General features: G+C 39.6%; 2 protein-coding genes across 3 annotated transcripts; one reads left to right on the top strand and one right to left on the bottom strand.

Moving 5' to 3' along the window:
- Positions 1-3,995: 3,995 nt before the first annotated feature.
- LOC115999205 (metal tolerance protein 11-like) lies at positions 3,996-8,650 on the top strand. 2 transcript variants are annotated; one of them, XM_031239015.1, is made up of 6 exons: positions 3,996-4,398; positions 6,398-6,507; positions 6,602-6,847; positions 7,389-7,469; positions 7,721-7,954; positions 8,079-8,650. In XM_031239015.1, exons 1-6 carry the CDS (start codon positions 4,221-4,223, stop codon positions 8,424-8,426), a joined length of 1,197 nt encoding a protein of 398 aa, XP_031094875.1. In that variant the 5' UTR covers positions 3,996-4,220; the 3' UTR covers positions 8,427-8,650. The 2 variants fall into 2 exon arrangements, with proteins under 2 accessions (XP_031094875.1, XP_031094876.1); XM_031239016.1 differs by lacking the exon at positions 3,996-4,398 and adding an exon at positions 5,894-6,044.
- Positions 8,651-8,786: 136 nt separating this feature from the next.
- On the bottom strand, positions 8,787-12,701 carry LOC115999206 (caffeoylshikimate esterase-like). The gene is made up of 8 exons (XM_031239017.1): positions 12,514-12,701; positions 12,375-12,413; positions 12,136-12,262; positions 11,599-11,745; positions 11,304-11,434; positions 9,799-9,936; positions 9,435-9,533; positions 8,787-9,232 (listed from the first exon to the last, which is right to left on the bottom strand). Exons 2-8 carry the CDS (start codon positions 12,408-12,410, stop codon positions 8,927-8,929), a joined length of 984 nt encoding a protein of 327 aa, XP_031094877.1. The 5' UTR covers positions 12,411-12,413; positions 12,514-12,701; the 3' UTR covers positions 8,787-8,926.
- Positions 12,702-13,431: the final 730 nt, after the last annotated feature.

The following is a 13,431-nucleotide window of genomic DNA, read 5'->3' as shown; positions in this document are numbered from 1 at the left end:
GCTAACCACTCCGGGTAGAGGACCTCTCGGATGTGCCCTACCGACAAGAGGGTGGCGGTCTCCTTTTTCACGAATTCTCTCCTTTCGCTTGACAGGTGCCTTTTCTTTTGCTTGACTGGTTTCGAACCTGGTTGAATTGATAAGCGGTGGCAAATGACAGACCGATCAACCCCGGGCATGTCTTCCGGTCCCCAAGCAAAAACGTCTTTGTACTCCTGCAACACTCCGATGATGTCCTCACGTAGGTCTGCAGGGAGTCCCCGACCGATTTTAACCACCCTTTCTGGTCGGTCGGAGTCAAGTATTATCTCTTCCAATTCTGAGGCAGGTTGCGGTTTTTCCCTCTCTTCTCCGCGATCTACCTGCTGGGATATGGTGTGAATCCTGCCTTCCTCCCGGTCCGACTGTTTGACTGCTCGCACGTAGCACTGTCGAGCAGCACGTTGGTCTCCTCGAACCACTCCAACCCCATTGGGTGTATGAAACTTCATGCACAAGTGGTTCATGGATATAATAGCAGCTGCGCGAGTGATACCTGGTCGCCCAAGTATGGCGTTGTGAACACACTTCAATTTCACTACCACAAAGTCCATGGTAGTCTTCAATATGTTTGGTTGGCTGCCCAACTCCACATTCAAGCTGATGACTCCCTCTGCTTCTATGGAGTCACCGGTGAAACCCGACAACGGGGTCCGAATGGGGGTTAACTGATCGGTGGACAGACCCAATCGAGCAAAGACATCAAAATATAAGATGTTCACCGAGCTCCCCGTGTCAACCAGCACCCGCTGGACATCCGTTCCGTTGACATCTAGCGTGATGACGAGTGGATCATTTTGGGCTTCCCCATGGAATGGTAGATCATCGTCAGTGAAAAGTATTGGTTCTGTACGCTTTCTCTTCTCTCGAGGTTCCGAATGAATCGTCCCAACATATAAGTTTCTCGCCCATTGCTTCCTTTGTCGTGAAGAGTCGCCTCCTTCAGGGCCCCCGTAGATGACGTGGATCACTGGTTTCTTTCCGACCGCCTTCTCATCAGCTAACCTGGGTGGGACGAATGCCTCGTCGTGCCTTTCGGGATTCCTTTTCATCACATTCATTTCCGTTTTTCTTTGATTTCTATCCTCCTTCATCACAAATTGCCTCAACTCTCCCTTCTGAATGAGTTGTTCAATGAGCATGCGCAAGGCCATGCACTCCGAAGTATTGTGTCCCTTGACTCTGTGGAAAGCACAATACTTTCTCTTGTCCTCCCCCTCGGGTATCGGCTCCGGTGGGTGGATCAAATTGCATTGCTCGGCAAACTGCAAGACTTCCACCAGGGGTCTGTTCAACGGAGTGAAACGTGGTACATCTTCTGGTCGATTGTATTGTTTGACGTGTCTGAACGGTGGTTTATTTTTCCTTTGATCGTGGCCTCTGTCCCGATTGACCGGCTGCTCATCGCGTCTCTTTGCCATGTTAGCTTCGGTGGCATCTGCATGATGCTTGGCTCTGGTGATGGCATCCTCATAAGTTCGGGGGGGATTAACTATGAGGTCGTAGTAGAGCGTCCCGGAACAAAGTGATGCAAGGAAAGCTTGGATTGCCACCCGGTCCTCCATCGGTTCAACCTCATCAACCTCACGTTCCCATCTGAATAGGAAAGTAGACAACGGTTCTCCCACAGCTTGGTTTACCTTGTTCAGGCAAGTGTAAGATTTCTTTCTCGATTTACTTGCAGCGAAACGCTTTACAAACTTATCGGCCAACTGACCAAAATTTCTGATCGACCCCTGCTCCAAACCCTTGAACCATTCGGCCGCCTTACCGACTAAGGTAGCGAAGAAAGCTCTACAAATGACCGCATCGCTTACTCCCAACATCAACATGTTGCCATAGTACATGTCGACATGCTCTTGCGGGTCGTGCCTTCCGGAATAAGTGTGAGCCAGTGGGATTTGGAGGTCCTGCGGATAGTGGGCACTCATGATGTCGTCCGTAAAGGGGGTAGCAACCAGCGAGCATGATGGTTCTTTTCCCGCGCCGACTCTCTCGCGAAGCTCTTGTTGTAAACGATCTATTCTTTCCTGCATCCTGGCCATTTGGAGTCGGGGACTATCCTCCTCATCGAGTTGCCTCTCTTCCCTAACCGGTTGATCGCCTACTCGATTGGTCTGCCGATCACTCACCCGACCGACAGGTCGGGCCCTTCTGTCAGCTAAATGGGCGTCCCCATGTTGTGCACTCCCAGTGCTGCTTTCCTCTACAGTCATTTGGGGTCTTTGTCTCGCGTGTTCATTGTTATTCTGGGGCCCCAACCGAGATCTAACGCTATTCCGGATGCGATCAAAAGCGCTCCTACGTTGAATGGGGTCATACCGACGTCCCTCTCGATTGGACCTCCGTGTGCGATCCGTAGATTGGACTTCCTCCAAGTTACGATCTTGAGGTTGGGGGTGCGACTGTTGCCTCTGGGAAGGTCGGGGCGCTTGTTGTTCCACGGCAGGGATTTGAGGAATTGCAAGCATTTGGGGAGTGGGTGATACAACATAGTATCCGGGAGTTCCCGGCCACGGTTGGTACACCGGAGTCAATCCTTGTTGTGGAGTCCCTTGCAACGGGTTCCCCCCAAGTGCACCTGGTGGTGGAGTCAGCATTTGGCCAGTTGGGGGCAACATGGCATATGTCACTGGAATTTGAAAGCTCGTTTGCCTTGCATGTCCGCCTGCATTTGGGTTGACCGGTTGGGTAGGTCGTGCATCTTGCCTCTGGTTGGATGTCAACTCGTTCATTAGGCTCCTGGATCGTTCCAATTGGCGACGTAGATCATCTTCAGGGAGTGTTTCAATTACATTGTCAGGGTGAGGTCCGACCAACCGAGTCGGGCTCCCCCTACGCGCATGAGTTTGGCTCAAACTTTTCCTACTGTTCGTCATTTTAAGATGGATAATAGTGTGAAGAAAGAAAAGATAAAGGGATAGAACAGAGTGACTCGTTCAGTCCCCACAGACGGCGCCAATGATAGCGTAAATGTAAACGGGGTCTACGATTACGCTACGGATACGTGTGTTACGTGTAGTGAAGAATGTCGCTCGGCCGGTCAGACGGTCGATCTACCGGTCAACGACTAAGCGGTTCGAAGCTATATCGCTCTACGGGTGACGAACAGTAATAAGGAGAGAGCAAGAGAGACGAATGAGCAAATCACAAGTGTATTAGTGTAGTACTGATGAGTTATCCTCCCCCCTGTGAGGGGAATGACCCCTATATTTATACAAAGTGGATTTACTATGCACATGGTGTCTGATATGCAAGTGGAGGGCATATTTGCATGGGCTGAATAGTCACTCCGCAAAATGCGCATTGGTTTGCTCGAAGTGGTTGAGTTACTCGAGGTGAAGAAAACACGGATCCCTTGTTCCTGAAAAGTTGTCGGTCGTCACATCAAGCTATTGTTGCGCTCGTGAGCCTCCAATCCACAAGGTGTGTTGCTTCCGATCATGCGGCCGAACCGGTTGGGTGACCGTCGACGGACCGGTGGGGTGACCGTTGACGGACCGATTGGGTGACCGTTGGCGGACAAGTGATTTACGGACCGACTAGTACACGTGCATGTTGCTTCCGATCATGCGGACCGGTTGGGTGACCGACGGACCGGTTGGGTGACCGTCGACGGACCGATTGGGTGATCGTTGACGGACAGGTGATTTACGGACCGACTAGTACACGTGCATGTTGCTTCCGATCATGCGGACCGGTTGGGTGACCGACGGACCGGTTGGGTGACCGTCGACGGACCGATTGGGTGATCGTTGACGGACAGGTGATTTACGGACCGACTAGTACATGTGCATATTTACCCATCAGTATTAATGGAATAGCTACGTTTATATTAAAAAATAATAATAATAATAATAAATAATGGCACCGTAAACTATAGCGTCGAAGATAGATCAGATACGTGAGTGGGGGTATTCAAAAAAAAAAAAAGATACGTGAGTGGGGAAAAGTCCTTCGCCAAAAAACCGCTCTGTTCCTACATTCCATACTCCACTTGTGCGGGAACTTTCCGCCATACTGCAACAAGTCAACAACAACCTCCGCGATATTCGATTCTGCCTGCAACGCCCCTCAATTCTACATAGATTTACGCTGCCTACCATTCTCCCGTTCCTCTCCCCCATGCTCCGTCACACTGACTAGAATTTCAACTTAGTCGTAACTGCCGGGATTTTGAAATGGTGGAGGCGGTAAGTATCGACTTCGACGATCACGGCGCCTCCGAGGAGCAACTCCTCTTGTCGGACACCAACACTGCCGATCGGTCATGGCGCTTGAACTTCGACGGCTTCCAGCTCTCGTCGGAGCAGAAGGAGAAGCCTTGTCGCGGCATTCATAGCTGCCTCGGTGTTTTAAGTAATTTTCTCAACTCTCATATGCTTCATTCATAGCTCGTTGCGCTCATATACATTATATGTTTTGTTTTCTGATCGTTTAAATATCGAATTGATTACATTTGTAGAAAACATCTTTTTCCTTTTAATAGCTTAAAATATCAAATTTCTAGTTCAAGTAATCCAGTTAGCATATTGGCTTTCGGTACCAGTGAAAATGAGTGGTTTTAACTTTTAGTTGATATGGAGTAATATAGTTAAGATCAAAAGTGACCTTGTGAAGGGAAATTTGTTCCCTAGTTGATTTATTAAGAATGCTTGTAACATTACAGAATTTATTATTGCGTATGCTATCAGTTGTGTCTTTGTTGAGTGTGATTGATAGTGCATTGTCTAGGCAGAATTTGGAAATCTTAAGACAATGAAGTGATACCTTATAGGCATTTAAATAATTTTTCCATCTTCTCATATACAGTTCTGCATATATATTCCTTCTCATCCTCTAGAGAGGAAAATAATTGAACTCTGGAGTGTCATTGGCTTGATTTAATAGTATAAATACTACTCTGTATAAAAGAATTTGAAGTGTGATTCTGAATCCTTACTTGAATGTGTATTTGGTAAAAGATTTAGAATATTAAAAGGGAGCCAGGCCATTTAGGCTAGCTAAAGGGCTGAAGTGTTTAGTAATGTTTGTAGTATTTGTTCGAGTTTCTGATGTTAACATTATGACATTCATGTTAAGGTTATATTAGCTCAAACAAGAAAAAGATTATATAATCTTTTTTTTTTCAAAATTTTAAGTTATAAGTTTGTCTTCCAATTTTCCCCAAAATGTTCAAACTAGATGGGATTTATACATTTCTTCTTTCAGTTTTCCCCAAAATGCTCAAACTAGATGGGGAATTCATCTTTCTTGAATTCTTATTTCCTTACCTTAATAAATTCTAAGTCTCAAAAAGTGTAAAGTATCCACTATCCAGCTTAAAGTATCAACGGAAGCATTCTCAAAATTTCCCTTCGCATACTGCCTCAGGAAAATTGAATAAAGCCATCTTTCTTGAAGCCTTATTTCCTTTCCTTAATAAATTCCAAGTCTCAAAAAGTGTATAGTATCCACTATCCAGCTTAAAGTATCAATGGAAGCATTCTCAAATTTTCCCTTTGCATATTGCCTCAGGAAAATTGAATTAATTGAACCCCAGTGAGTTATTGCTTTCAGATGAACTAATGGAAGCATTCTCAAACTTTCCCTTTGAATATTGTCTCAAACAGTGTAAAGTATCCAGCTTAAAAACTATTATCTGTTGGTTTGTGGGTCCAACGTCAGAAGAACAAGATGCTTCATGTGTGGATTTGCATTAATTTGGCAAATGTTAAGGAATTTCTCTTTAACCTTTCTGTTTTCTAAATGGAATATGCTTGATTTGTGGTTAATTGCCTTGAGTTGACATTTGTGGACTGTGGTTGCATATGCTTATACATATATATGCAATGTATTCTATTGAGATATAAGCTCTATACCTTAAATTTTTGTAGAAGGAAATAGGATTTATTGCTCCTGGTGCATGGTAGAAATTTTGTTTTGCACTTTCATATATAGATTTTTCCAGTGATTGTCTCACCGGCAAAGTTCTGTGAAATCATTCCTAATGGATTCACCTATTGGTAAGTTAATGGTTACAAGTCTTTTAAAGTACTCTGGTTTTTATGCTCCACTAGGCCATCAAGGTTTAATTCCAGAATTTGATATCAGGTTATTGAACGATTAAATTGGCACACGGGTGCTTAAGTTGAGATTATTGCTTAAAATATTGTAGGATTTGGTTTGCTGTAATCCTTTAGACACATGTGTAACTTTAAATCCTTTCTTTGATTTATTGTGCTGGCCATGTCTTTGTAATAATAGGTTGCCATAATGGAACTGGTAGAGGAGTTATTTCAATTCTATTCATGAGTTTATCCTTTTGAACCCTTGAAGTTACTTTTTTATATTTAATTGCTCTATATGATGATTACAGAAGAAGAAGATAATGTGGCAGAGTATTATCAACAACAAGTAGAAATGCTTGAGGGATTTAATGAAATGGATGCCTTAGCAGATCATGGTTCTCTGCCAGGAATGTCAAAGGTCAGTGGTGTTGAATATCTATTAAGCATGGATCATGATTTACACAGACCATAATGAGCTAGAACCTTGGATGATATTAATGGTTCCATCGCAGGAAGAAAGAGAAAAATTAGCCAAAAGTGAAACAGCTGCAATCAGGATATCAAATGTTGCAAACATGATTCTGTTTGCTGCTAAGATTTATGCATCTGTTCGTAGTGGTTCACTGGCAATCATTGCATCAACATTAGACTCACTTCTAGATCTTCTATCTGGTTTTATATTGTGGTTTACGGCCTTCTCCATGAAGACAAGAAATCCATATAAATATCCTATTGGAAAGAACCGTATGCAGCCTTTGGTAAGTTCCTCTGCTGCTTCTCTTTGATCTTCCAATAAAAAAATATGGAGTACATCACTGTAGTCTGCTAGTTATATGCAATTACACCTATGCTGTTTTTTGCTTATCTTATTTTGTCTAGTCTAAAATTATATTCAAAATTTGATCATTAAATGCCAGCTTGGTTTTAAGATTAGAAACTTTAGCTTTTTGGCATGGTAACGAAGAGGAAATTCAATCAACTTATGCACCTTCTCCTAGTTTCATATTTCAGAAATATTTGAAGCATGCTGGACCTTCACTTTGGTTTTTTCTTAAAATAAGTGGTAAAATTTATATATAGCTTTATGGATATATGAGTAATTATTTGAGAGTGCGAGTCACTTCCCTGGAATGTCTGAGATTTCTGGCCTTTATTTTTGTTGATATTATTCATGGTTCTTCCCTTGGAAGTATGGTCAGAACAAGGAAACTTTTACACTTTTCTAAATCCCCTACTACCTCAAGTGGGTTAATTCCCATTGGATGTTTCTGTTTTTAACATTGCAATGTTGATATGCAGGGAATCCTTGTTTTTGCGTCTGTTATGGCGACTTTAGGATTGCAGATAATTTTGGAATCTGTTCGCACGCTGTTATCTAATGTAAGTGATTCTTCTTAAGCATGCAGAGCTCCTGTTCTATGCGTGATTGTGAACTTTCCTTGTTTGGTTGCTGGGCTTTGAACTCGATTCCTAATTTCAAAGAATGGTATTGATTCCTAAAATGTTTTGGCATCTGTTTTTAACCTTTTTTTTTTATAGTGGTTATGGAACTCAGTGGAGGTATACAATGAGGGGAGAAGTCTCTGGTCTGATGTGGTGTTTTGCTTGATTGAAACATTACCTTTTTACAGGATTTGGATTTTAACCTTACAAAGGAACAGGAGCTATGGGTAGTTGGCATTATGGTTTATGTAACTCTGGTGAAACTAGTTTTGGTGATCTATTGTCGATCCTTTACCAACGAGATTGTCAAAGCGTATGCTCAAGACCACTTCTTTGACGTTATCACCAACGTCATAGGTCTTATTGCTGCATTGCTTGCTAACTACGTCAGTGATTGGATGGATCCCGTTGGTGCTATCATTGTAAGTAATGGTGCATTATCTACTTTCTATCACATCCCATAAACTCGATCATATCACGACCCTGGCCCTGCTTCCCAACCCAGCACGCATACTCCCCCTTTTCAGCATTTTTTGTGTCATGCAGCTGGCCATATACACCATCCGAACGTGGTCACTGACAGTGCTGGAGAACGTGAACTCCCTCGTTGGCAAGTCAGCTTCCCCGGAATACTTACAAAAAGTGACATACCTATGTTGGAATCATCACAAAGCCATAAGGCACATAGACACTGTCAGGGCTTACACCTTCGGTTCACACTACTTCGTTGAAGTTGACATCGTCTTGCCTGCAAAAATGCCCCTGCAAGAGGCCCACGACATCGGGGAGTCCTTACAAGAGAAACTGGAACTGCTGCCTGATATTGAGCGTGCCTTCGTCCATCTCGATTATGAGTTCAGCCACAAACCCGAGCATACACAGGCACATCTTTAGTCAAGAAATGCTTGGAGTTTCTTCTACAAATATTATAGGACAAAAAATAAGGTTGATTTATATTTTTGGCGTCCTTCATTAATGGTGTAAAGTATCCTCTGACCTCTGAAACTAGAAATAACATGTGATTGATGTGGTAAATGGTTAAATAGAAACCAATTTGCCAAGTCTTCCCAACCTATAGACATTTTCACTAGGGTTTTATTTTATACTCTTTTCCCCTTTTTGTTTCTTATTTATGGCAATTTTACAGTATGTTAGCAGTACAAAATTCTTCTTTCTGATATAGCAGATTACTGCTTCATTTGATAAAAATACATGAGAACCTGAAACAGCTCTTTACTCTTTGCTCATTGGTTATTTTGATGTAAATACACTGTTTTCAAGTTGCCATATGAATATATGATGAATAAATGGACAGGTATTTATAGTGGCTATTTTTCTTCATTTAAACATTAATTAACTTGTGAGTGAGTGGCAAAATATAATATAAAAATTAATTATAAAACTATATTTTTTGCTTCCAGGCCAGCTGCGTGTTTGAACAGATTATCATTAGCCTGTTTTTGCTCCCTCTCCAGCCTGGAACCGCCCATGGCAACCTTTTCATCAAGCCAACCGACGATGTCGGAAAATACGACGTCAAGATTCTCCGGCAACTCGCCGTAGGTGAGGGAATGCCACATTCCTGGATACATCTTGAGGGTCTTGTCTGTGCTTGAAGCTGTTTGGTGCAGGAGTTTGCTCACCGCGGGATCCGTTACTACGTCTGCTTCTCCGTGTGCTACTAGGAACGGAAACGTCACCTGTCGTTAAATCCCAAAACCCCACCGCCGTTAGGCGTTAGCGTTACCTCAAATCTGATTCCATAACGGGTTTATATAATTTTAACATTTTTAAAATTTAAAGTTAGTTTCATATTTTTATTTCAATTTCAAACAAATATGGAGTATAATTTTAATTTATCATTTACGAATAATTTTAAGAATAAAGATTGTGTTAAATAACCTCATTGAGCCTTTGCTCCAAGTCCATGCTAACAGCCAGGAGTTGATTCCCGGTTTGCAAGCGGGGACGGCCCTTGTAGCAATATGGGTTCGCCCTGATCTGCATATATTTGGATTTTGGGAAAAAAATCAAAAAAACAAAACAAAATGACCAAACAGTTATTAAAAACGACAAAAATCTATTTTATTGCTTAAGTCTAGTCCAATAAGTCCATGTCCCGCGACCTTGGACTATATCCCGATAGGGAAAGGCAGGCAAGCAAAAATAAGTAACCTTTATTGATTTATACACGGCATTTATTTTTGGTCACAATATGAAGATTTTTATCACAAAATTTGAAAAAATCAGAAGTGACCAAATTTACCTCTTTTCTAATTTCAGGATCTCTAAAAGCGACATCAACAATATCTTGAGTTGGAATGATTTTCCAAGTGGGAATGACTTTGCAGAGTTGAGTTAACACACTAATCACAATCCGATTTGGCCTCATATCATCTGCAATCTGCAAATGCAAAAACCACAGTAAAACATTATAATAAGTGTCGTACTTTTTACATACACTAAGGCACTAAGCGTTAAAATAAAATAATAATGATATTATTAATAAAATATAAATAAATATTTACACTCTCAATAATGTAACAAGAGTGAAGAGCAAGTGCAACAACTTCTAGAATAACTTTGACAAAATTGTAGGGTTCTCATTAGAAATTATTGTTTAAAAAAAAAAAAAAAGTAGCACCCAATTTTTTATTTTTTATTGTTTGTGACAAGGAAAGCTTGCATTTATTATCGAAAATGTACATTCAGTAATCATAACTCTAGTGTAATGGCCCTCAAGAGAAGGAAAGGTAAACTACACCGAAAATATTATATACGATAGGCTCGACATAAATAATATTTGTAAAAATCAAACTTGTAATTTTATGTTATGAGAATCATGCTCCCTCACTTGACAATCTATTTTAGAGAAAGTGAACACCCAATCTTTTCATTGCTTTAAGGAGTATATTTTTTAATAAATAGAAAAAAGCATATAAATTAGCTAACCATTTGGACTTGGATGTTTGGGTACGTATGTTACTGAGTGTTGGTAATGTTACATGTATTAAAGTTAATATAATGTTACATGTATCAAATTATATATATATATGTGTGTGTGTGTGTAACATTATATTTTTTTATATATTAAATGACGTAATTTTAATTTTTCATATATCACGTTAATACATAATATAATCAATTAATTCAAAAATAATAAATGAATATGTAACATCATACTTATTATTAAGTCACGTTGTTTAATGACTTTTTCAATACAATTAAATGATACTTAATATGATCTTTTAAAAAGTCAATTAAAACTGTAGATGTCATCCAATCCTAAGAAAAACTTATTTTCGTGATAAATAATACGGAGTAATTAATTAATTATTAATCACAACATGTCAGTTCTATTCCAACCTCTACAAACCAAACTTGCTTTCAATCATACAGTGTTTAGGTTTGTTTGGAACCAACTTTTATTTGTAATAAATTTTAATAATAAATATGTCCATTCAGAACAGCTATCTTTTACCTTTTCTAATATGGAGTATCATTTACTTTATATTTCACCAATGAAATAATTATATCAATATTTTTAAATTTTTTATTAAAAATCAAAATAAAAAGTTTTTTTTTAATCACAAATAACATTTTTCTCGTTTGATTTATTCTAAATACCTTCATAACCAATGCAATCGATCATCTGTTGTCATATTTAAAATTTTAAGTTATTAGTTTAAAAAATTGATATCACTAAATATATATTTAGTGTCAGTTTTTAATACGAACACAAGAGTATCGGTGTGAGGGAAAAGAACAAACCTTACACATTGGAGCAACTAGTACAGCACCATCCCAGAAATCAGGCTTCCTTCTGTGTAGAAGAAGAGCCATAGCTCCTCCCATGGATTCTCCCAGCAAGATCCTCATCTTCTTCTTATTTTCTGGCATCTCTGCATTCACCATAGTCAAAGTCAAACTCATATATATCCTCAAAATTATCAAATAAATCCCATAAAATTAGCAGTCAATCCAGTACAACAACATGCCCTGCCCACTCCTCCATAATATTTAAGTCAAAAACTAAATTTCTTGTTGGTTTTATGTCATTAATTACCACAAATTTTGGAGTAATGGTCACAGCAATCAGACACAACATCATCAAAGCTGGGAACATAACCAAGCAGACCAGCTGACCTTCCATGCCCTTCATAGTCCATACCATAAACTGCATACCCTGCTTTCACAAGCCTCATAGCAGCACCTATGTATATTGGACACACCAAATTAATTTTCAAAATTCATTAACCACAACACTACAATCATTTTCAACTTGTATATACATAAATAAAAACTTCTACCATTCAATTCAAACCAAAACTTTAATTTGAATTCTTAAAACTCGTGAAATCTCTGAGATATAAATTTAAATGTTTCTATCGAGAAGTGACCTGATAATTCTAATTGAGTTCAGAACTAAAAGAAAATCCCCTCTTAAGCCCTAGGCCAACTTCACAAAATATTATTAGGATTTTTTTATAGTTCAAAACCGATTCCAGACTGTATGAACTGTGGCGGAAAAAACGGAACTGCATTAACTAAACTTAATTTCGCAGCGCTTGAAGGTGCAGCAATACGATATAGAATAACAAACCTTTCATAGAAACAGCGCATTCCATCGCATAACCATGGCAGAGGAAGATCAAAGCCTTCGGTTGCGACTGCACCGGCAGCCATCTGCACGTAAAAAGCTTCATTCCTCGCGAGTTCAACACGAATTCCTGATTTAAGTTAAACACATCAATTTTTTTCTTCAATTAATCATGCATATATAGCTGATTATATATATATATATATATAACTTCAGAAGAACTGAAAGAGTGAGAGTTTTACCTCTTCATATTTGACGCTGCAGTTTTCACCCTCCATGGCCTGTTGAACGCACAACCGAAGATAGAAAAAACAGAATAAATTGAAGAACAAAAAGAAGAAGCAGAGTTGAATGAGGAAATTGAAAGAGCGTGCACTGTACCGTTAAAAGAGCGCAGGAAACTTGGAAGGATCGGAAAGAGAGGCGACGGAGTGTAAAGAAAGCAAAAAGTACAGAAACGTGATAAAGAGTATATGGAAATAGATCGGATCAAGCGAATATATATAAAAATAATAATTTGATGCGTATGATGAGAGAGAGAGAGAGGTAGAATGATATCGTACTGTATGGGGGATTTTGAAAAATACTGGGAGAAGAAGATGTTCTTATAGATAGAAGAGTTGAAATTTCTTAGAGCTCAGCCTCACGCGGCTTCATGATTTCATCATTTGTATGTAAACTATATACATTATTTAGCATTATCTAGATATAGATATAAAGTAAACAATTAAATCAGTCGTCACCCAAAAAGTAAACAATTAAATCAATTGATAATCAGCTTTTCTTTTGGGTAGGTTGTGTGCATTATTATTAATTATTTTTCCATACCGAGGGAGAATTGGAACAAAAAATACTAAATAAATTTAGATTAAGAGTTATGTGGCCTCCTAGAGAATATTAATAAAATGAGTATCATAAGAATGGTGCTTATAGAGTTACAGAGTATATGGACAAGTACAACGTTCAGAAAGTATAATTATTGTTTGTTTTTTTTTTTTTGAAAACATAATTATTGTTTGTATGTTTCTCTCTTTCTCCCATTTTCTTAGTGTTACATGCATGGGGATATTAAGATATTTGTAAAGGTTGGAAAACTTACATGCCAAATTTCATGTACGTTATCCACGTGGTGCCTAAGTAAAATTCATGATGCAGTAGGTTAAACTTGTAATAGGGACCTAAATTGTCGGTTGACAAAGTCACAAGGAAGTCGGTCCGGCTGGGTGAGCTTCACCAGCCACGGACCTTCTCTTTGGTCTGGATTTTGGTCAGTATGGGTCAGGTCGCTTGGCTCATGTC

This window comes from Ipomoea triloba, chromosome 12 (genome assembly GCF_003576645.1).
Source record: "Ipomoea triloba cultivar NCNSP0323 chromosome 12, ASM357664v1".
Classification (NCBI taxonomy): domain Eukaryota; kingdom Viridiplantae; phylum Streptophyta; class Magnoliopsida; order Solanales; family Convolvulaceae; genus Ipomoea; species Ipomoea triloba.
The sequence above is the reverse complement of the archived record's forward strand: the minus strand, read 5'-3'. Positions and strand labels throughout refer to the sequence as shown.